Genomic DNA, 25,331 nt, shown 5'->3' with positions numbered 1-25,331 from the left:
TTTGGGTGAATCGTTTTAAAACGTTTGATTTGATGGGAGAAAAGGTCCAGCAGCTGAGGCAGAAAAGAGACTTTCCATTACTGACCAAATCTTTCTACTCAGAGCTCTTTTCATACCCTGATGCATTTCATCTCATCATTTTGTATAATGGTTGACCGACACTAATAGCAGTGTTGCACAGTGCGAGGGGTTTGTGGTCAGCCACAGGATATGGAATCCTGCTCTATAGGTGGCCTAATGGACCTACTGCAGTCGTGGTAGGTTATGGTCAGGTCAGGGAGCTCTTTGGATTTTTGTGCGTTTTCCATCATAATGTCCCACATCACCCGTCCATCCCATTACATACTCCTCTTTTCCTCACTTTATCTTTCTGTCTTTATACCAAGGAGCCTTTTCTTTGGCCCACAGCAATGTCAGTTTCTAATTTCTTCCCTCTTGTTTTATTCATTCTTTCATTTTCTCAGCCATCCATTCTGCCTGACCCTCACCGTCTATTCAGACTGTCTCCGTGTGCCATCCCTTTTGCATTTTTACAGGCTCTTTGCTGCTACACCCCACCTCCAAACTCACCTCACCCCCTTTCCACCCAAACTACTCTTTTCTATGGACGCTGCAGTTGTGTTGTTCCGCCTTTGGGAGATGGGAATATCTGCAGCTCTGCATGTTTGTAAACCTCTGGTGGGCAAGAGATTCTCATCACTGCAGAAGCGCGCGTGTGTGTGCGTGTGTGTGCGTGTGCGTGCTGCTCAAACCCTAATGATTGTGTATGACTGTGAATGTATGCATGTGGATGTCTTCATTGAGGATGTATATTTGTATGTCTTTGTGTGTGTGCATGTGCAGCCTAATCCTGATTATACTCGCCTCCCAGTGTCCCATTTTAGGGGAAAGGGAGGTGAGGTAGAGGGTGAGAGATAGAGAGAGGAAGAGAGATGTTCTGCCATCATGGCAAACACTCCTCATATGAACAACAGAGTCAGATCAGTGATTCCCCCCAGGCGTCTGCTGCACTGGCAGGCTGGCGGCTCAAGCAGAATTTTGTTCTGGAAACAACTGAGAGTATCAACTCAGCCTGCTAGAGGATTACACTCCTTGAGTGGGGAACTGGCTCTTTTATCACATATACACCCTCATCTTGACTGCTTTATATTCCCTCCTTCCCTCTTTCTTTGCCTCACGGTCTATTCTTCATGTATGTTTGTATGTAATGCATTATGTAGGGGATTATCATGCTTTGTGCGTTGAGCTGCTGGATCTGGGAGGAGCGGCAACGTAGGGCTCAGGATGGGGGGACTTTTGGGTGGGATTGATCTGCGATGCAAACTCTGATTCTGCAATGTATTGTGATCTATTATCATAAAGTCCCATTAGCATTTAAAGTGTTCCCCTTCAGCCCTCTTGGAGTCTATAGGAGTCAAAGCATTGCAGCCTGTGAGGATTGCTGAGTGCTGGCAGATTAATCCTGAATCCGACTCCTTGTGTTTGCCTTTTATTCAGGCGTCTTTCTTGCACATGGCCATTCCACACTGAAATGAACTGAGAGATGAATGTGCAACCTGTTTCTTGCAGGACAAATTATGAAGGGAGTAACTGAGTGTGTGAGAGGACATGTCAAAGACGGACTGACAAAGTAAACAGTCCATGGCTGCTTGTTTGTGTGTCTGTCCTTTTTGTGGCAGCGCGTCTGTGTGTGTTTGTGTGTGCACATGAATTGCATATTTACCCAGATCTGGTTGGCTCCATTGCCTAGTTTTGGGCACTGAGCCTGATTGCCCTTCTGCAAGCATAGCCAGGCCAAAATGTTTGCTCTCAACCTCTTAATAAATACAAACACAAAGCTTGAGGGGACAATGCTGCTCATTCCTTGCCAATGTTTCCCCAAACGCTGTTGACGCGCACATTGTTTATATCAACATGGTGCATTTTTCCAAAGGCTGTCTTATCAATTTAACCAGGAGAGGAAAAATAAGCAGCGCTTGTGCACAGCTGTGTTAGTTTTTGATAAATGATTCATTTGCTGAAAAGTGTGATCAAGGCAAGGCCTGCAGTATCTATTTCAAGCAGCGGCTGACTCATCCTTGATCCTTGCTGAATACCTGTATACCCCATATTCTCCTCTCCAGTGAACTATACTTCACTGTCCAGTACTGCTTTTTACCACTGTCTGCAGTATCCACCATCTGCAGGACAGTCAATGAGTCTATCTATCCATCTATCTATCTATCTATCTATCTATCTATCTATCTATCTATCTATCTATCTATCTATCTATCTATCTATCTATCTATCTATCCATCTATCCATCTATCTATCTGTCATATACACACACACACACACACATGTGTGCACATATGAGCCCCATGCTCAGGCGTGCTGTAATTAACAGCGAGGGAGTTTGTGTAGTGTTAGCCCGCGGGGTGATAAAAAAGACCATCTGAACCCTCTCAGGAGAGAGAGATGGGGTTGGGGGAGGGCAGAGGGGAGCAGATGTAGGCAGGACATATACCACACCCTGGGGGAGCTCACCTTCTGACCCGCCTATCATACCCACCCACCCTTCCAACAGTGGGCGTTCCACTACTCCATCCAAGTGGATCATTAGCATTGATCAGTCCGGGATGATGTGAGGCGAAGGCAGGTGGGTTATGGTGCTCTCCTCACTCAGCCAATGGTGAAAGGATGTTATGAGGGCCTGAATGCCACCTGAGCTATCACCAAAGCGCTGCGACCGAATATTAGCCCCGGACTCTCCTCTGACTTTTGAATGCTCTCCTTTTCGCTCAGTGGCATTTTCCTCCTCTGCCTCAACCCCCCCCACACACACACACACACACAGACACACTTATGCTCGCCATTAGGAGCAGCTCGACATCCCTATCTGACGGGGTCTCTGGAACACTGATGACAGTGCGAAGAGGGGAGCGGAGTTAAAAAAGGAGAGATAGAATCTATCTCCACTCAGCCTCTCATCCCCTTCACAGAGTGTGTGAGACAGATGGTACATATCTGTCATGTGGTTTCGTAGCAGGGGGCCCGGAGGAGGAAGAGGAGGAGGAGGAGGAGCAGGAGCAAAGGAAAAACACACACACACACACACACACACACACACACACACACACATACGTCTGCATCTCGGATTGTGTTTCGCTCTAGATTTGTCAGTGATTGAGCTGCAAAAGTTGTGGCTGTTGTTGATGTTGTGCTTCACAATTTAGAGACTCAAATTGGGTTAAGATTTTTTTTGAACCAAACAAATTGCTTCACTGCTGAAGGAAAATGAAATGTATAATTGTGGTTCCAGGTATGGAGGAGGTGTGTGTATGCACAGAGAGAGAGCGAAAGAGTGGTTAAAAGGTTAAGGAGAGCAGGAAGCAGGAAGGCTGATGGATGCTTGATTACGTGTCTGGCCATCTGGACCGTTGTCATCGAGATGCTTAATCCCATTCACCGGAGAAAGTCTGCATGACTGTGTGTGTGGGTGTGTGCCTCTCCAGCATGCACACACCCGCACTTTCTTTTCTGAATATGTGTGGACATGTCTCTTTACATTATTTCACACCTTGCACAAAACCTGTGAAGATGCTAATAAGAGTGCAGCTTCAGAGACAAGTACTGTATGTGTACACACACACAGGCAACACACACATACTCACACAAACATCCGCTGCCACCCCCCCCACACACACACATAATCAGACGTATCCTGACACATGCAGACACATCCCAGATCGGCCTCTCTAATTGTTGGTACATTTTAACAATTACTGCTAACAAGTCCTTATTACCCCCAGTGCCCTGTCCCTCCTCTTGATCCCAGCATCTAATTGCTGCTGCTGTTTCTGAGTAGCTCTCTGCATAGTTATTAGATAAGAATCATTACCAGTACATAGCACACATACTGGAGGAAAACTTACAGTTCACTGCCACTGTCACCAAGCACCTGTGTTTCTAGGTTATGAACTCTGTGTGTGTGTGTGGCAGTGTTTATAGAGTATACGTGAGTGCACATCTAGGCACTTTGGTGAACTCCTGCTGATTGGGCGGTATGTTTATACTGCTGGAGAAACAGCCTGTCAAACACACACTAAAACTGACTCCATTTCTGCCCGCCTACTGCATCACCTAATGACTAGCTAAAGGGCTGCTAAGGATAAAGGGGCTCGTGTGTTCTTGAAATGCATCTCCGCTTTCGAGGGGCCTGAGGAGGTGGAGAATGTGACTCTATGTTTTTATTTGTTTACCAAATCATTAGGAAATGAACCACTCACATTATATGTACATATATATGTATATGTACATTTCATTTATATAGGCATAGTGTATACACTGTGCAAACACACTTGAGACACGACACATTTGCGAATTGTTTCAGCGTTTAACCCTTAGTGCTCGTGCAGCACAGATCTGTGCCGCAGGTGCACCCTTGGTAAATTACTGTAGGAATAATACACAGCTCCTTATATGGACATCCTGGGGTGTGTGTGTTTATAGGTCACATCTTCACATTCTTATGGGCTGTTGAGTCAATGTTATGATTAATTTTATATATCGCTTAATTTATTTTCTTTTTTAAATGATATTTATAATTATGCAGAAGTCACAAAATAGTCAATATGTAGCTGTAATGTATATCTTTATTTAACTAATTCAGTCCAATTTTAAAACATTTGAGTACTTTTTCCTCAGGTGTGTTTGTATAGTTGCATTTCATCAGATTGCCTATAGGTTATGCTGGAAAAAAAAAGGATATAAGACACTCTATGTTGCATATTCTTATAGCCTCTGTATATACATTTAAAGACAGCTATGTAAACAAAAACAGCCCAAATGCTCCGTGTTCCGAAGGTTAACAGATTAGTTTATTGTTTTCTGTTGATCCTTTTATATTGTGATAATGTTTCATTATCTCTATCTTACAGATGACCTCCTGCCGTTCGGCTTCCCCAGTATAGACATGGGTCCCCAACTTAAGGTAGTGGAACGCACGAGGACGGCCACCATGCTGTGCGCCGCTAGTGGAATCCCTGACCCAGAGATTTCCTGGTTCAAAGACTTCCTGCCTGTCGACCCCAGCACCAGCCAGGGACGCATCAAACAGCTCCGATCAGGTGAGAAAGCGGTGAACTGTCAGCGACATCATTTAACTTGCAAATAAGTAAACAAATGATGCAGCCAAAGAGTAGCATCGCTGTCAGTTCCACCCTCTGGTGCCCTAAATACAGTAATTACCTCTGTAGCTCTGTATGACAGAGGTTTTGCTTGCTTACGCTGAGTGAAAAGAGAAAATGCTCTTTTTATCATCATTTGGGAGAAAAGATTATTAAAAAATAAAAGATGCACGAAAAGAGAACAAATCTCTTTCCATTGGTGAACATAAATAACAAAGCAGCCGCATGCAATTGAAACAAAAATGCCAAAGTCACACAGACTTGGCAGCTTATTAAAAGTGATTTGAAAAGAAAGTTTTCACAATTATAAAGGTAATACACTTTGGAATAGATATTTAATATACTAATCAATCTACCTCAAAGCAGCTGCAATTTTCTTTGCTCTGTTCTCAAAAATCAATAGAAACAGTGATAAGAGTTTCTTCACATTAGACATATTTTATGTTGTGACCCGCCCAGTCTGAAATTGTGTGAAATTAGTTCAGTTTCTTAATGTGAATGTGAGATGACTGCTCGAAATGTTTTTTTTTTTTTTGCTCCTGTAGAGAGGAGGGACAGCTGAAGGAATTGATACAGAACATCTCGCGCTTACCCACTTTAATCAGTTTTGTTTATGCTCTTCTGTGTAGATGCTACTGTGTCTCGTGGAGTAGGCAGTGTAGGCAGTGTATTTCTTAGACATTCTCTCCTCTGGGGAATTGAAAGTGATGGTGAGGCGAAACCATTATGCTGTTGCTTCATCCACATTCTCTGTGCTCCCTCCAATCGTGCCAGCTCTGATATCTCACTGCTGGGAGCCAATATCCCTCACTGATCACCAGTGCCCTCTGTCAGCCGCGTGTCGGTGACTCTCCAGTCACAGTTTGCCGCGATGCAGTTGAAACACATTTAATGATTTGCACACTTTCAAGTTTGAGGATTTTCACGAAGTGACAGTTCACTGTGTTTTGACCCTTAGTTACAGTTGTTAAGCCTGTCAAGCTTCCCCAGTCTCGCATTGCACAAACAAAGGCAGATTTATCACACTGTGTGGTTATTTATATGACTCTGATTTTACATAGAGGGAGAAAAAAGCTCACTTTAGTTTTCAGGCGTGACTTTTACCAGCTGTAATTAGTAGATTTCCACAACAAATCAATGTGAACACTGTCCTCAGCTGACTTAAATCCAGAAACTACTGACTGGGTCTTCAAAATGCAAATGTAGGCTGTACCACCATATATTATGGAAAAGTGCATGGCCCAGATTAAAAGGAAAAAAAAGGGGAAAAAAAGGTAGATGTGGAAATGAAGGTGTTGTGTTTACAGGGGAGGCCTGAATAAAACCGCTCACCATTTATAGTTCAATTAAAATAACACACAAACACGTATAAAAGCCAGTGTATAAAAACCAGTCAGCCGCAATTATTGTTTATGTTGTTAATTTCACATTTATGGATGGGCTTGCTACGACTGTAAACTTTCTCAGATTATGTTTTCAGAGATAATTTAACATAAGGTCAAGAACGTCAGACGATGAGGTGCTTTGTGTTTTTAGAAGTCGACAATCTATCCCTTACCTTTTTTTTTCAGTTTAGGAAGAAGGATAAAACTCCTATCCAACATCCCTCAAACTGAAATTTCAGTGCTTGACAGAGCTTCCATTTGCTCTTAGCTGTTGGCCATGTTCTCTGCAGAGATTAGATTCCTCACCCATTCCTAGTATAATTTCCAATAACCTACTGGTGTGTAAAAAATGGAAACGTGGATCTGTGATATATACAACGCCATGTGTGTAATTGCCTCTGTAAAATATCTGCAGTGGTCGTGTGGAAACTGTGTTATAGGACCAGCTTTGCTGCTGCATGGATGCAGCAAAAGCAATACTGTGAAGATAAACATAGAATCTTGTTTATTTTCCATATGTTCCGAATCATAATATATGAAAAATGCTTTGTTTCCTTAGCAACAATGTAGCAGATGCTGTCAAACGTCCCCATGCATTGTGTTTACTCTTTTCTCTCTTGATAAGTATATGTACATCTTAACAGATCTTTGTTTAAATTGTAAATTATACTGTAACTTAAACCTATCATAGTACGTTTTACTTGTCTGCTCTTTAGGGCGTCACTCTCTCGCTTTCTCTCTCTCACTCACACACACACGCACACGCGCACATGTCACTGATACACGAGTGCTTTATTTATTTTTGTCCACATATCACATCAGTGAAACAGTAGCAAGACAAATAGGTTGGTGCGATTCAGGCCAGGGTTTAATCGGTTTTCAAATCACCAAAAGCATCGCAAAGCTCAACAACAACATGCACTGTATAATGAGCCAAACGCTGCAGTGAAATGACTTGAAGAAAATCAATTACAAGTGACTTAGGCATAAAATAGCACAGAGATGTGCAATGGATGAAACAGTCCTTTAAGATCACTTTAATGGGGTACCTCCCAAGCAATGCCTCTGATTTAGTAGACATCATCCAGTTCTGTTTGGATCGCGGCCATGAATCTCTTTTGAGCTGCAAACACTGTTTTCTCCCTGTCGCTTCGGCCTCCGTTGAGTGGTAAGAAATATCTTTTGGCTCGCACGCGGGTCAGGATGACAAATGATGTCGAGAATGACTGTACTCTAATCCTACAAAAGATGACTCTTAGCCATTTCACAGCCCATAATAATCCATCACCCGCTGTGTCCTCCCACCACAGGTGACCGTCCAAACGATGCCCACCGGCTCCGTGTGTATATACATAAAAGCTGCACGCACATGCCCTCAGTTTCTTGGGGTAGTCGAAGCATATGGTGCAGCGTGGAGCTGAACTTTTACTGACATCTTTATGTCTCCGCCAAGGCAGCCATCTATTTTTCCATGCCATCTGCTTTATGTACGTGAGGAGAAACAGGACAAGTGATCTGTCTGTGGCTGACATTTGGGACTGAGATTTGCAGAGTTTACCTAAGCACTTAATAGCCTTCATAGGACTGAACTCTAACAGATGGCATGCAATATGGAACCCCAAGGTTGACTACTGGGTAATGGATGGACCTGTCTTGGCCACAAACTGTAATGTGATCAAAGGTTGTGGTTAATGCTCACAGATTAGGCCCCTTCTATTTGAAAGAAAACAGGGAAATGATTGAGGACATTGTTTAGCTTCTTCAAAACAGCTGTAAAGACACATGTGATAGTATATTACATAGTGATACTTGTGTTGTGTCTACATTTGTTGGAACCAACAGGTATTTTTTTACACTTCACTGACATGCGTCAACATTAGATGTATGATGATGTGTGAAGGTAGATTCAGTCTTCAGAAAATCATCAGACATGTCTGCTGCTATTTATATCTTGGGTTGTTTGTTTGTCTGTACAGCAGCAGGAAAGGTTTAGTTTTTCAAAATAGGACTTCTTTAACTGTTGAGACAGACAAATCCTTATATATATATATGTATATATATATAAACATATATGTACACATCTGCATTTCACAGTGTGACATCGTTTTCAAGGTGCTAACTTAGAAGGCGCAGAAAAAAAGATTTTTACTGATAACTACTTATTTCAAGTCACTGCGTCACACTAAAATAACATCATGTTATTGTGTTCTGAAAAAAAAAAGAAAAAAGGTGCAAATGAAAAGACTTGGTATAATCCCGCACAGCCGATTCTTAAATCTATTAAGTTAATGAACTGTGATAAAAGTCGAACCCATCTGTCTTGATTGTTGGTATAGTGTCCCGTCCTAATTACAAGTTAATGTCTCACCTCATGGGAGAAGTGGATCCAGGTGATCTATTTGACCCAGAAGTTCTGGCAGAGTGATCAGCATGGCAGTATCTGCTGTCATCTGAGCGACCCACTCTCAGCTCGGCAGACACAATACACCATCCACACAGCGTTTCAATTTACTCGTCACATTTCATTCTGGCTCTGTCACCAGCATACGACTCGCTAACTAACTGCTCTGCCGCTCCTTTTTCTTTTATGTTATCTTTCACTTTCCCTCCTCGCCGCTTTTTAATGTGCTTCCCGTGCCGACTTTCACTGTGTTTGCTCACTGCCAGTTATCTGTCTGCTTTGTGTCTTTACGTAAGTGTGTTTTCACCTGTCTTTCTCTGAGTAATGTGCTGGCATGTTTTGCATAAAAGATGATTTCAATTGCCCAATTTTAAATGTGTGCTGAGGTTTAGCCACATGAGCTATTTCCAGCTGTCAAACAAGCTCCAATTTGTAGAAATTCCCCTGTCCAGCTCCATCTCTTCACAAGTCGATCTTTTTGATGCTTCTCCTCCTGCCTCCAGTGGAGACTCAGTGTGTATTTCCCAGCTATGCTCCATACTACTGGGAAATGAGAGCTGGAAGAAACAGAGGGAAAAGAGGAGGGCAAAGAGCTGTTTCTTATTTCTTATATAACTGCAGAAGACAGAAGCAAATGGATGACAGCCTCAGCTAGCATGGCACCAGCTCACTAAACACACTCAAACAAACACAAAACACATAGTTGCGTGCCCCAGTTCTCTGGAAGGAGTAAAACATTTTCTCCCCTGAGCTTTTTAAGTGTTTATGCAGTCGTGCAAAGTCAAGTCAAGTCAATTTTATTTATATAGCCTAACATCACAAACACAGTTTGCCTCGAAGGGTTTTACAGTCTGTGCAGCAAGTGACACCCTGCACCCTTAGACCCTCACGTCGAGTGAGGAAAACCTCTTGTGTCCTTGTGACAGAGGAGGGATCCCTCTCCCAGGACGGACAGACGGGCAGTAGGTGTCACACCTATGGAAGCAAGTTTAGCAGATTACAAACAAAATAATACAAAATGGAAATAGAAATACAAGATGGAGGAAATAGCGCAAATTGTGACAGAGGGTAATAGAAGAGAGGCAGATGGTTGCAAGATGGCGTCATCGCACAGCTGTGGGTGGTTCATGGTCACAATGGTGCAGGTTTTGCCAGATTTTGGTCTCATATGAAGAATTTGGCAACCCAAGATGCTGCCAAATAGAACAAAGCCACCAACCGCTGTGGACGTCTGGAGGAGGACAGACCGTGACGAAAATTAATTAATCCAATAGAATTTAGAGGATTGCAGAGTATTAAATAATCCTAAAGTTGATCAAAGATAGGAGGAGTCTGACACATGACTTTATTTCTCCTTATGCCCTGAGAGACAGAAAAAATAGACAGAGAGAGAGAGAGTTAATTTACAGCTGTCCACCACGACAGTTATCATACTGGTGATTCTGATTAGCTAGACCAATAAGCAGCATCTCTGTTTGGTCAACCTCTAGATTTTTGATCTGAGAGTTATCATGAGCATTTACAGGCAAGTACATCTGTGTATCATCAGCGTAACAATAGAAGTGAATTGCATAACCCCACATGATACAACCGTGAGGTGAAATGTACAATGAGAAATGTAGTGGTCCAAGGACAGATCCCTGAGGCACCCCATACTTAAGTGAACACTGATGTGTTGTTATCATTGGACAGATATGATTTAAAACAAGTAAGATTTGAGCCAGAGATGCCAAAATTATTTTCAAGTCGGTCAATAAGAATATGGTGATCAATCGTGTCAAATGCTGCACAAAGATCCAAAAACTAAAGAACCAAGATGGAATTAGCACTTATGCTAAGGAATAAGTAATTTACCACTTGTGTAATCATTTAATCACTGCATACATTAAGTCAATTATATTTACTCTTGAAATACCTCATTGTAAAGGCACATTATTTTCTTTTTTGAAAGTATATTCTTTCATCGATTAATTGGTGTATTGCTTGGTCTTAAAACAAAGTCAGAAAAGTCGAGAATGACAGGTCATTTGTGTGTCATTTTACCCGATCTTAAAATCCTGTTTACAGCGACAAACAACAGAGAAAATAGCAAATCACTGTATATGATCGTCAAAAACGATGCATTTAACTAGCTACTATAACTAGTATCTATAATTCAACATCACCACAAAATAACCAACAAAGGGGGTAGCATTTATTGCAGCACTGAATTAGTGTCAACTGTTAGTTAACGTATAATTAAAAGATAATTATGCCATATGATAATCGTTTCTACTTTTGTAGTTATATTTGTATTTTTATTTGTAGTTATATTTGTACTTTGTTCTATTTTTCCACCATGCTCATGTTAAAAAATGTGAGATACTATAGCCTCTTTTTTCACCATACATCTCTTACAAGCCAGATGTCTTTCTCACAGACGATCTGATACAGACACGGCCGCGTGTTTGGCACATCTGTTTATCTACACACTTGTTTGTGCTTGTGTGTTCGTTCGTGCGTGCGTGCTCGTTTTGAGTTGCCTCATTGTTCTCTGTGATTGTAGTCCATGGTTGTGTGTGTGTGTCTCCCTCAGGCACCATGTCAGTTTTAGATGAGATATATGACAGAACAGGAAGAAGAAGAAGAAGAAGAAGAAGAAGAAGAAGAAGAAGAAGAAGAAGAAGAAGAAGAAAAACACTGCTCATAATTCCAAAGGCTGTTTGGAAACAAAAAAGCAAAAAAAAGGCAGCAAGAATAGCATCATGTGAAACAAAAGAAACAAAACCTGACAAGTGTTGCGTGTAATTATGGTATGGAAGCAAAGGCGTTAAAGAGCATCGTTAGGTTGTTGCCGTGAGGGAAAGTTGTGGATCTTCTGCAAGGTGGAAACTTTCAACAGTGAGGCTGATGCATTAGAAAACCGTACAAATACCCTTTAGAAATCATCCATGTCCATGAAAAGTCATTTAAATTTTTTTTAAAACTTGTCTTGGCTTTTTGGAAAGAAGTTCCGAAGAACGTTTTCATATTGACACTATTGGCATTTCTGTTGGCTTTTTGTGAGACATACTGTAGCTGGTGCAGAGTGGAGACAACACAAGGTCAAAGCTTATTGGCTGGACAGTGTAAGAATCAATGTGTGAAACTGAGAATGTTGATAAAAAAAACTGTTGTGGATGTGGAAGTGCTGTTCACACCCTTTTTTTTTCAATGGAAAGTAGCCTCTGCAGAGGCTGCTAAATGCTGCCAGATCACGTAATATCATAATTAGCATATTGATTTTTATCATTGCAGCATATTTGCATTCTTCCCTCTTCTCTATGTACATATACATACACTCTATAAAAAAGCATACACTATGTGACAACAAACCCTGAGATATAAACATGAAACTGCTAAAACATGACATGAAACTATTTTCATTGTGGATTCATCTGCATATGTTTTTTTTTGTTGTTGATTATTTGTTGGCCGTTTTTCTTATATCTCTAGAGCTGGTCAATAATAAGGTAATCAATTCATTGTTGCAGCCCGAAATGGAACCTTTTTAGAGCATACATTTTTGGCTGTCATTGGAGATCATCACCTGAAAACTGGAAAAAGAAATTCATGATTTTAAAAATAGTGAGGAATAATTGGGCAATGTTTTAAACTCTCACATTTTCCAGAGAATTAATGTTTGCAGTGACTCTGTGTTGCACCAGCTCAGTGTTTGTCTCTGGTGTCAAAGCAGGCATATGCCAAAATCTGTCTTTAAATATTCCAAGTCATTGTCATTGTTGTTTTCATCCTCTGTGTCTCTCTCGCTGTCAGTGAAGCCAGTGTGTGAAGTGCAATTTTAAAAAACCTCTCTGTGCACTTACAGGAATAAATCCACATGTTGCACCTGGGCTAGTTGATATTTGCAGTTCGAGGACAGGGCTTGTTGTTGGGGTTAGGCCAGAAATACTAGAAGTACTGGCACATGCACGCCTCTGAAATGACACTAGAGAAGCCTCTGCCAAGGCAGCTTGGTTTCCAGCAGTGTCATTACAGTATGTTCTAGAGTGAATTTTCTGCATTTAAAGTAAAGACATCTTAGTTTCATTGTGTGACATTCGTGCAGGTAAAGCCTGCAGTAAAAGTACCAGGGTGTGTGACTAAGAGTTGTCTCAAGACCCAGAAAATAACATTTCCCCTAGCAGCAAATGTTGACTTGCAGCTTAAACTAACTTCCAGCATCAATTGTTAAATTTTTAGAAGGGAGCTGTCATTAACCGAAGTGCTTTTATTCGTTTTTCATGAGCCCAGTGAGAGTAGAAGGGAAGAAGGGGAAGGCTTTGGGAAGAATCCAGTAATGGGCCGGTATCTTTCACCACAGTTTAAGACTCAATCCCATTTCACCCCTTGCTCCTACTACTTAGCCTTTTCCTCCATTTTGCGTGTTGAGATAGAGGTGTAGGATGAAGTGTAAGACCTAACCAGCCAATTCAAGCAGAACTAAACCCCTAAACCACTTTCTTTCATGTGAAGACAAAGTCTATATGGGTATCTAGCAGTGTTGGGTAGTAACGCCGTTACTTTATTCAGTAACTAGTAATGTAACGCGTTGTTTATTTAAATTCGGTAACTCCGTTTCCGTTACCAAAAGCTGCGTTCCTTTTGGTGAGGCTTTACAACGGCACGCAGTCCCCATAACATTTAAGCGATCAATAAAGTTTAATTGAATTGAAAAACAAAGCACGTGTCGCCCTCTAGCGTCCCATACGTAATCAAACACGCGCCATGAAGAGGACTGGACAGGTCGGTGTGATGGCGAGCGAGAAGGGGAAGATAAGTTTCTCCTCGTTGAGGTATTCACATTATTTTCAACTGGAGAGCAGAGGGAAAAACAACATTTCGGTAACTTGTAGACTGTGTCCCGGTTCAAAAATACTTTCTACGGCGAACAACCGCAACAGCAATCGGCTGAAGCACCTGGAGAAGCGGCATGCTTCGACAAAGTTAGCAGCTAAGGTAGCTAACGCAGCATCCGACACCGAGAGTCACAGCAGCGAGCACACACACTCCACCCAAGCAGTAGCGGTTGGAGTTCGAAAGATGGACCCATAGCCAGGCATAACTTGATAAAACAATAGCACGGTGTGTTTAATTGTTGATTTGGATCTCTTTTAGCAATATCAGGCTATTATTCCAAGAGTCCAATGGTACAATTTTACAGATAAAAACACGTGTTTTTCCCCCTCATGCTACTACTCATCTCCACAGTGGAGGACCCTGCTTTCAGACAGATCATCAGCGTAAGAAAGATGGGCTTGCATCCTATGGAAGACTTTATGGCCTGACTGAAATAAATAGGCATTGAAGAAATACTTTATCGTTTGTGTCGAGGTTTGTGATCATATTGCTTGGATGATTAGATTCAGTGATGTGGATGCAAATGAATTGAAACGGTTGTTTTAATCAACAGTTTGTATTATTCAGCATCAGTACAGAACTGAAATGACGGCCAGAGGGAAACTCAATCAATCAACCTTTATTTAATGGGAGCATTGGAAAAACGTTTTACTCAGTAACACCTTACTTTTTCGTTTAAGTAACTGAGTTACTTTTTTACTAGTATCTGTAATGAATATATAATGCACAACACTGGTATCTAGTAATAGTATTTGTTGATCCAGGTGGAAATCTTCAGAGTTCAGTATAACTACTGATTTTGTGATAATCAAAAAAACACCATCTACTGCAGGGATTTCAAACTAGAGGACCGAGATCCAAGGCTGAAGAACAAACTCAACTGAACATTTGTTTTTCTGTCTGTCTTTCTTTTGCAGGAGCGTTACAGATTGAGAACAGCGAGGAAACAGACCAAGGGAAGTACGAGTGTGTGGCCACCAACTCACAAGGTGTACGCTACTCCTCTCCCGCAAACCTATACGTGCGAGGTAGGACCTGAGTACAGACCACGTGTGCGCACGCACGCACACACACACACAAAAATTCACTATTGTTAAGGTGCTCTTGATATGACTTATTTATTTTCTCTTGTAAGTGTGCTCTTAAAACGAGTATTACTAACCCATCCATTGTCTACGATAAATGTTGACACTGTTGTTTTGGCATTTCTCACAACCACCTTTAACAAGTCCACCTTAAACGGTGGTGCGGGCTCCCCTCAGTGGACTCACACTGATCCTAATTTGGGGAGCGCACCGCAGTTTAACTGCATGGAGACACTGCTGATCTGTCTACTAAAATGGTTTCTGTACTCGAGGCACAAACGATGAGCTACCATAGGAATACGAAGATAACATTTGACAAAATGATCAGAATCAGTAGATAATTGATTCTTCAATTGGTTTATTCAACAGCATCTCTTTACCCACATGATCCGTGTTTAACTGTCTGTAGCCTCCGGACAGTGGGCGATGGCTTATTATGAGCTAATATCTGAAAATCCACAGCCAATGTTGAGATTTACGAGTTGTAGTATATCAGAGAAGTCTGTTTGCGGTGTGTGATTGTTGTGTGTGTGTGCGTGCGTGCGTGTGTGTGTGTGTGTGTGTGTGGGTTGCAGTGGAGTGAGTGGCTTTGCGCTGGCGTTTTATTCTCTCTGTGTTTCCCCTCTCTCTCTCCCTCACGTCATTGTGTTCTGCATCAACCCCCTTCCATCCCTCAGAGCTTCGAGAAGGTTGGTGTGCTCTTTCTTTTCTTTTGTTACTCCTTTGTTTCAGAAAGCTTCAGTTTATTGAAACAGAGAGAAACAAAAAAGGAAAAAAAAAAATGACACATTTTAAAAGGACACTGGAGTAGATTTGAAAAGAAATGGTTTTTGTCTCCAAAATGAAGAGAGTTGATTTTTTCTAAAGCTGCTAAGGTGATGAAGTGGTCTGCCTACGCAGCAGAGTGCATTAACTGCATTGTGAGGCCTTGTGTGCAGAATCCTTGGTATTGCCCTCACTCCCTGATCACTGTTTTCTGCATGGTATGATCCTGTTGTCATGGAGACCCAAGAATTGGAAGATTAAAAAGAGGCGATGTTTGCATGGAAGGAGTGAGAGAGAAAGAGAAAGGAGCACCGCTTGCATGTGTGTTGAGTGACGGACCGACGCAGGAGCATGGCACAGTGTGTGTGTGTTCACGCCTAATGATATGCTCGCATTGTGATATTATTGAACTTGACTGTCTTGTCGTGTCTTGCTACTGTTTGTTTTTATTTACTTCTCTTTTTTTGGGCCTTCGTGTCATCGTGTGTAACGTTTTTGTCCCTGCACATCACACTTGCTCCTAATCCTGCACTTGTTGCACTGAGTGGAATCTTTGCACTTGAAGTCACATGTGAACGTGCCATTGTGTTTTGCAGGTTTGTTGTTATTCGGCTGAATTCATGTTATAAACTCAATATGGCAAGGAACTCAAAACATCCCATCACAAGCACTGGACTTCAGTACAAATTTGACCTACTTTTATTTTGGCTGTACACATGATTATTTGTCGACTTCACGACATTAGGTAATTCATTATCTATTGCTTTACCCTCCATGTGAGCGTCGCGGGGCCAGTGGAGCCAACCCCAGCTGACACTGGGTGAAAATATTGTATTTTTTATCACACAAATGTAGTCACAAGTTATCATTTTGACCTTCGCATGAGCTTTTTATATCCAAGCATAATTTACATTTTAAAACAGGGCAAATTTGTTTATTTTAATATTTTTAAATAGAGATTATTATTGTACGACAAATTTCACAAGGCACAAGAGAAAGACATACACCGTAACCGCACAAAACAATCGCAGCAAAGAGACAAAAATCCTTCCCTCACCGTGCGTAAAAAAGTCTACAGTGTCACCTTTTAACGCTGTGACACTCTGCCTTCCTTTTAGTCACTTGAAGCTAATATGTTTCCCTTTTTTTAAGAATCAGAAACGCAGAGAAAAACACAATTTTCAGCTGAGGAAAACGACCGTGGCTCAACACCACAGGACGCAAACTCAAATGTAACTATTTTTCAAGCACTTAAACTACAGCGTGACTTACAGCATAAAAGTACATATTCACTTTACTTTCACAACGTCACTATGGCGTGGCTACTAACTTGTCTGTTATGTTATCAGCAATATGTTCATTGTAGGACATCTGCTCGTAATTGGCTGTTAATGAATGAGCTTCAACAGTAGAAGTAAGCGAGAAAGCCACTGACTGAATGACTGATCAAATGACACCATTGGTCAGCCAATGCTGCACGACTGAGTCAAGAATTTACACCACGGGTCAGCCTGCCAAGTAATGGAGATCCCCCCGTAGCTGTAGTGCTTTCCAAATAAATTGGCAAATGTACTGGTTTTTCAGACTCCTACTATGATGTTATTTTTAATCTCATCGAATGACGTCTGTTTAACAGACTGAGGCTGTGCACTGTGTGGTAGAAAATCAGCACAATATTGCGTTGCCTCTAACTGTCTTTCCGAGTGATCACTTTAACGGTAAATACTAATATAATAAGTGTGATTATAAATTGCGTATAGTGTGAGACAAGATAAAAACGAGACAAAACAAGTACCAATATCACATTTGAATCCAGATGATGTGGAAGCAAACGGCATCAAGAATCATAAATCAATCATAGCAAGATTAAAAAACCGAGGTCTTAATTGAATTTGAAAACATTAATGGTAACAGAAGACCCAATGTGGGACGGGAGACTATTTCATTTAGTCAGCAACAGAGAAAGCATTGTGAGCGTTGGTATTAAAAGACAGACAGGGACTAAGAGGAGCTGCTGAGTTTGTGACGAGTGAGACCGTCGAGGGCTTTAAAGACAATTTGTAGAAATCAAAGTTAATTCTGGTGTGGAACAATGCGTTGTTTTGTGTGTGTGTGTGTGACTGTTGGTGTCACTCACACACACACACTGTGTTGTGGGAAAAAAAAAGACGTGGGCTGGAACTAGAGCACCTGTGGAGACAGGCTCTGTTTAATTTTGCAGAATATGAATAAAACAAAGGCAAATCTTTCAGTCTGACACATGAATTAGATTTAATATCATACATATTATATTAAATCCTATATATATATATATATATATATATATATATCCCTAACCCATTAGACAAATGCTGGGCTTCTGCATCATGATTGGAGGAAGTGTCTGAAAGGTGGAACCAGAAACATACACAACAGCCGAGCCTTTTCTGCCTCAGTCAAATGACAGATAAATACATTTCAGTTTGACATGATTATCGCATTTCCTTCTTCTAGTTGTTCGTTTGCAGAATGTTAGTAGATAACTGTGCCTGAAATGATCTTCCCTTGTGTCAAAGACCAACACCCGCCACTGATACAAATTCCACATGCCTGTCAATACACATTTTGTGTAATAACGCATATAAACATTTTAAAATAAATGACCCAGTAGGGCATTGCTTGGTAAAGTATCTGAATATTTCAATCTCACATTGTATTATCATTATATGCCAACTCTGTTGCAACATAACCAGCGTGTCTCACTGACCTCGGCTGTCATCTCCAAACGCTGACTGAAATGAATCGCATACTTTCACATTTTTAGAAATCGAGGGGCCCTTAATGATTCGCTCTTATTTCAGTAGTTTGTGAAAGCCGTGTCCTTGAGTGGGACAGGATGGTGCTGTGTAAATGTCAGTTCGATGATGGGCATGAGCGGTTATATAGCGCGGTGCAGAGATACAGCGGTAATCCTTACTCTGTGCCAAGGTTCCTTCAGTCTGTAGCCTCCAGACTCCCTGCAGACGACAGGCCTAATGATAGCTCCGCTGCTCCGTTAATAAAGATTGAAGCTTGCCGCTCTCACAAATGTATGGAAAGTGCAGCAGTATGATGCAGCCTGGCTTGATTAAGTTTAAGCCAGAGGCTCCGTGAACATGTGAAGGATTATTCCTCTTTGTGAGCTCACGTTATTGTGGAGTGCTCGGCTTTGTCTCACCGGTGAACACTTCAGTCTCATGATGGTCACGACGGAAACACATTTTCTTTACTAGAATACGGTTCATGTTTCCGATCATTTGACCGTCATCCTAGGGCTTCACCTTCATCCTGTTGTTGCTCATGTTACCAAACTAATCCATATGCTTAATTAACTGTCTTTTTCAGTCTGTTCTGCTGTGTTTATGTCGGTCCAGTCAGTAACTAATGACTGAATTAAGCTGATACTTGTCATGTTGCATTGCACCTGCTGTGCCTGTTGTATATGCATGTAGCTGCCACGGATGCACTGATGTCTGTTTGTCTGTCTGTCAGTCCGTCTGTCTGTCTCCAGCATGATCGGAGGAGGAGATGCCTGCATAACCATGTCTGTTTCTAACAGATCTACCTGTTTTTTGTCTCTTTGTCTCTTTCTTGTCTTCAACTTCTGTATCCAATTCTGGGTATCTTCCAATCGTTGTTTTTTTTTGTTTGTTTTTCTACAAGTATCCCAGATGCTTTGTACTTGATCTGTTATTCATGAAATGATAGTGGCAACATGGCAACTATTATTTTTTAAAATTGTTGAAATCATGCAAAACAAAATGTTAACTTCTATCCAATTGTCTCTAGATTCTGTGATTAGGGGGATGTTGCCTGTGAAGATTCCAAGTAATGATGATACACATTATGGAGTGGAGGTTATGCAGCATAAATATATATATTATTTTTTATTATTATTATTTGTTTATATTTTATTTTGCTTTTAATTATATGTAAGAAGACATGCTGCTGAAGTGGCAAATAAATAAATCTTGCAGTTTTATTGTTTTGCTATTGTAGGGTTGTAGAGTAAGTTCTTTTTTTGTTTTTGCTATTTTGTTACACACATAAGCGAGTGTTGAGCTGAGTTTTCCGACAATGGTTCTGCTTTCTGTCTGCTTTCCCTTTCATTCTCTCCTTTCATCCAGAGATGTTTGTCTGTTTCTCTCTCTCTGTCTTTTTCTGTTTCCTGTGTTGTGACCCTGGGGTATTCACTTCTTCTCTGTTCTGTTCCTTCAACACGCAATCTTTACCAGTTTTGTTTTCTTTTTCTTTTTTTCTGTTCTTACTTTTAAAAGCCTACTTTCTGAATGGGCCTGAGTCTGGTATACAGCCATGTTTTAAAATAGATCCATGTGTTTTCTTCTCCTCGCTTCTCTTTTCTTCCCCCCTTTCCCTCCTACCCCGAAACCCTCTTCTAATCCTCTCTTTATCTCCACTCCCCTGTCTTTTCCCCTCCTGTCCCTTCCCCTTTTTTCTCTTCTTCTTCTGCATTCTGTCTGCACCCTGATGTGTAGGAGCGACAGACACATGTACATAAGTTTACTAACTTATAAACATGCACATACTACCTCACATATCTCTCTTTTTGCTCGCACTTGTTCTTCCTCTTTCATGCTGTCTTGTTGTTCTTTGCTGTGTCCAATGATCACTCTGTATTTACCACGACACCTTATTAGAACCCTCGATTCACTCCTGTCCACATTTCCAACTCATCTGACGACACACTGTATCAGTTACAAATCTTATGTATTGTACAGTATTTTGTTGTACAATGTGGCTGTCCTTTGCTACATTGCCTGTCATTGTCTGGAAGAGAAGCAGAGCTGCCTCTCTCTATCTCTCTCTGTCTCTCCTCCGCCTTTGCCTCGACCTGTCTCTCCAGTGTCTCCACTCTTGTCTCACTTCTCTCTGTCTCCTTCTCAGTCTTCAGTTCTTCGTTCTCTTCTTTGTGTTTTCTCCACCATTTTTATCCCTCTTGAGTCACCCAGGCATGCGAGTAACCTATGAGTTCAGTCTCTCCCTCTACTGTACAGTCGAGCATGCTGCCACTCCTGCAGCACTGGATGTCATTTTCTACTTTTTACTCATGGAGACACACAGAGGAGACTGGGCCTATTGATCCATCCCATGATGCTTTACAGAACACTCACACACACAAAGCCCATCTACAGCAAAAGCACATCAAGGCACAGAAATTAAAGTGAAATGTATCACTGACATTTCTGATTTAGCATGTTTACTCATTGATTGGATTTGGAAATATGATAAAAAATACATTTTCAAAACAAAAAATAAAATTCTGCTCAAAATGGAAAAAAAAGAGAGAAACTGACTATAGGTGTCATGTCCTGGTTGAAATGATACTCAAGAGTTTGTCACTTTATTATTTTGAGTAGGCAGCTCACTCTGATTGGTTGAGCTCAACACAAGATTTGTGTTTTTTGTTGGACTCATCAGTACCATAAAGTAATTGGGACGAAACTTGAAATATCCCTTTGTAATTTTTCTGTAAAAAAAAAACCCTGAAGTTCATTCTCCCCCTTCCTGTTACCTCTCTCTCTCAACCTCTCTCTCTTTCTCTCACAATCTCTCTCTCTTTCTCTCCACCTTACTCCCTCACCTCCCTCTTCTCTCTCTCTTTCTCTCTTGCTTTCTCCTCCTCACTCCCTTCCCCGCTTTTCTCCTCCACCACCCTTTCCCCCAACCCAAACCCCTGCCTCCCTCCTCCTTTTCCCCCCCAACTCTCCTTTCCTAGTGCGCCCCCTCGTTTCTCCATCCTCCCCTCCAACCATGAGATCATGCCAGGAGGGAGCGTCAACATCACTTGTGTGGCTGTGGGTTCGCCCATGCCCTACGTGAAATGGATGCTGGGCAGCGAGGACCTGACCCCGGAGGACGAAATGCCGATTGGGCGGAACGTGCTGGAACTCAACAGTGTTCGCGAGTCTGCAAACTACACCTGTGTGGCCATGAGTAGCCTGGGTATCCTCGAGGCCACTGCTCAGGTCTTAGTGAAGAGTAAGACGCTCTTATAACACAATTAATCATTTTTGCCTCTAGAGTGAGAGAAAGGGACCTGAATAAAATGTCTCATTTGTTGCTGACTAATGAATAGATTCTGTTTTATTGGCTTCCTCTGTATTTATAAATGCATGTTTACATTTCACATCTGTAAATGTAAATTATTTATTGTCCACGTTTTGTATTAAGTTAGAGCCAATAAAGTTGACTCTGTATTAGTCAACTTTATTGTAATTGCACACACTGAATATGAGAGCACACATTGTAATGAATGACTTTTAAAGGTGCATTGTGTTAAATTGAGCATAACTCATTTTGGTGAAGTTGCATGTTGCAGCTAAATTTGCCCTCACCCCGCCTTTATCTTCCAAGTGTGTTGGAGAAACTATGTAGCCTTCACAACTCAAAAGACAACAAGTGATTGTACACTTCAAAATAATAATAAGTATAGTTGTTTTTCTTCCATTTCTGCAAAATGAAAATCATTTTAACTTAATGTAAAGATATAATACAGTATGTAACTTTTTGACATTCAAATATCTAAAAGTCAAGAAACTAATGGGATACATTAATTGCATTTGTTCAGTAGTGAACACATTTATATGCAAAGAAATCTGTATTTCCATTCAAGGGAACAGACCATTTCATCTTGGTCGCCTTTAAATTATGTCTTCTGCTTCACTCTGCGTGCCGTAACTTTCAGAGCAAACTGCCCTATGAAACATCAGAGCGGGGAAGGAAATATTTGGCAATAGTTATCGTTCGTTTTTCTTTTTAATGTGTCTATTTGTCACTACTGGATCATGACAATGCATTCCTGGTTGCTGCACGTTCCAAAGCTGAATCTCTCTCAGTAAAGCACGAACATACACATCAACTAGACAGGAAAACAAGACAACAGTTCCCATGATCCCACGCTGCTTTACGACATCATTAAACTACGTTTTTTTGTTACTATGTTGTTGTTTTGCTCCTGCCAAAGAAATTTAAATATAGGCCTACAGTACAAAAATTATAATTCTCTCCATTTTCCCTTATTCCAAGCTTTGCCAAAGCCTCCTGGCACGCCCATCGTCACGGAAACCACCGCCACTAGTGTGACTATCACCTGGGACTCCGGCAACCCCGACCCGGTCTCCTACTACATCATCCAGTACCGAGCCAAAGGGCCGGACAGCAAATATGAGACAGTGGACAGCATCACCACCACCCGCTACAGCATCGGGGGGCTGTATCCCAACACGGAGTATGAAATCAGAGTGTCTGCCTTCAACAGCATCGGTCAGGGCCCTCCCTCTGCTCGTGTGGAGGCTCGGACAGGAGAGCAGGCGCCAGCCAGTCCTCCTCGAAATGTTCAGGCCCACATTATCTCTCAGAATACTGTGATGGTCCGATGGGAGGAGCCAGAGGAACCCAATGGACAGGTGGGACCAGTGCAGATACAGATCATGGCCTATTTGTGATTTGCTCTCACCAGTAATAGTTGTGAATATACATTATTTTTCTAATATTTTTTTTTTTCCATTGTTTGGCATTCTTGTTCTGTCCATGCTCTTCTTGCCGAGGTGACATATTCCATCATCTGAATCTGGGGTTTAAAGATGATGCTTGTTCCCTTTTACCCAAAAAGTAATGTTTTGATATGATGTTTTGCCTACACTAATACATTTAATTGAATCCCTGTGAACTCTAACGCTAATGTCGTTGTCAGCTATGGTTTCTCCTCACGTGTGCACCTGTAAGTGAAGGCTGCTGCTGTAAAATCATCTTTTATTAACATAGAATAATACTATGGAATGTCTTTGTGAGATGATTTGGCTTCCAAATACTGTATAACAGTTGTTTATATCCATATATTCGCGTATGGCATCGCAGTGTAATGCATGCCTTTTTATTAAAGGTATTGCTTATCCATGATAAATAGGCAGACATAAAAACAACATAAAATTTGAACAGAAATTTTATTTGCTCTCACTTACTACAGACTGACAACCTTTCAAGAACCACATGGGGTTAAAACGATAAAGCCTTAATAAAATTTACCATGGGGAGCTGTATTCCAGTTTGCAGGTTCATGTCCTTGTGCATGGAATGTGTCTTGTCAGAGCTTTCCATCCTGTAACTCCCCTGCTGCCCCCCCACCACATTCTAAAGAAGGAAATGGTAATTGGACTGTCTGCTCTAAGTTAAGAGTACTCCCTCTTGAGTCCCATTTGCTTTTCTCTATCCTACCTAACTCTGCAGTAGGTTCATAAAAGCGAAGACTGATTTGAGAGCATATGGGGATTACAGATATTAAAGAATAATAACTGGAGAGGTGGATGTAAAGGCACTGGCATGGCGGTGGGATTACATACACTCTGTCCCATAAACAAATCCCGTAGCGGCGGGGTGTCGTGATTATATCTTATGCAGTGCAATCTGAGGACACTCCTCTTGTATTAAACCCTCGCTTTGTTTATCAAGGTCAAACACATTACAGACACAAAGATTGAAGAACATCGGTTTGTGACAAAGACCTTTGACAAACAGTGAGCAATTAAATCCACTGCCCCGTCTGGACTAAAACAATACAATAATTCATACATGACCTTGTGGCTGTAATAAAAATCTAGTTGTGGTGGAAGAAGGTATTATGGCACTTCATTCAAAGCAGTCAGCTCCAGTATGGAAAACCCTCCTCTCGCTCTCTCTCTCTGCTCCTGTGTAGGTGAAAGGCTACCGTGTGTACTACACCATGGACCCGTCCCGGCCAATGAATGAGTGGCAGATTCACAATGTCCAGGACAGTGTGATCACGACCATACAGAACCTCATCACCTCAGAAACGTACACCATTCAAGTCCTCGCCTTCACTTCTGTAGGAGACGGACCCTTCTCAGACCCTGTCCATGTGAAAGTCATGCCTGGAGGTCAGTGAAGTGAAAAAATTGTGAATGAACAGACCTGTGAAGATGTTATCAAATGAAAACACATTTCAATGCAGTAACAATAAGGGTTCACATTTCTGTTTATGTTGAGCTGCTGCTGTTTCACCATGAAATGCCTTTAAAAAGACATAAGGTATATTATTAGGTATATAGAGTATCTAGCTAAGAATTTCTTCAATGTCTCTTTCGTAAAAACAAAAAGTTTTTTTTTTCCATCGAAGACAATTTAAAAGAGCATAAATAACAGGTGAGTTTAAAAGTGATTGGTGATGATCGGTTTAAAACCTTAATAAATTCTGGGTCATTAATTATTTCTGACACGCTTGTTGCTTAAGTGAAAAAAAAAACAAAAACAAAAAAACACCGCGTTGGTGATAAATGATTTAGGAATTTGTATGAAGTATCAGACAGAAGATTAATACTGCAAATGTAATTTATAAAAATGTTGAAGTGATTAAATGGAATAAAATACAAATGAAAGGTAAAATGTAGTGTGTGCAAAAATGAAACAAAGTATGAAGGGGTAGGGAAAATGTGAAAAAAGGTCTACCTTAATCCAGGTGAACATTCTGAGCACTGCATTTAAACCACTTTGGTAATGGACCTTATCAGTTACTGTCATTAAGAAAGTGGGTCTTCATTACCATTAACTGCAAAACAACAGAGTAAAAACTGAGAATGACTTTTGTAGAAATGCT

The 25,331-nt window shown here is 41.2% G+C and overlaps 1 protein-coding gene across 2 annotated transcripts in view; it reads left to right on the top strand.

Annotated features, from left to right (window-relative positions):
- LOC122768129 (receptor-type tyrosine-protein phosphatase S-like) overlaps positions 1–25,331 on the top strand; it is a 68,188-nt gene that overhangs the window by 21,422 nt on the left and 21,435 nt on the right. The window contains exons 5-11 of one of the 2 annotated variants that reach the window (XM_044023897.1): positions 4,920–5,108; positions 14,750–14,860; positions 15,595–15,606; positions 17,713–17,719; positions 21,438–21,700; positions 22,748–23,127; positions 24,414–24,615. In XM_044023897.1, the coding sequence (XP_043879832.1) occupies positions 4,920–5,108; positions 14,750–14,860; positions 15,595–15,606; positions 17,713–17,719; positions 21,438–21,700; positions 22,748–23,127; positions 24,414–24,615 (1,164 nt within the window). Of the gene's footprint in view, positions 1–4,919; positions 5,109–14,749; positions 14,861–15,594; positions 15,607–17,712; positions 17,720–21,437; positions 21,701–22,747; positions 23,128–24,413; positions 24,616–25,331 lie in introns of those variants that run through there. The other variant, XM_044023889.1, reaches the window with a different exon arrangement.

This window comes from Solea senegalensis, linkage group LG1, assembly GCF_019176455.1.
Source record: "Solea senegalensis isolate Sse05_10M linkage group LG1, IFAPA_SoseM_1, whole genome shotgun sequence".
In the NCBI taxonomy this organism is placed as follows: domain Eukaryota; kingdom Metazoa; phylum Chordata; class Actinopteri; order Pleuronectiformes; family Soleidae; genus Solea; species Solea senegalensis.
This window is presented reverse-complemented; position numbering and strand designations above follow the sequence as displayed.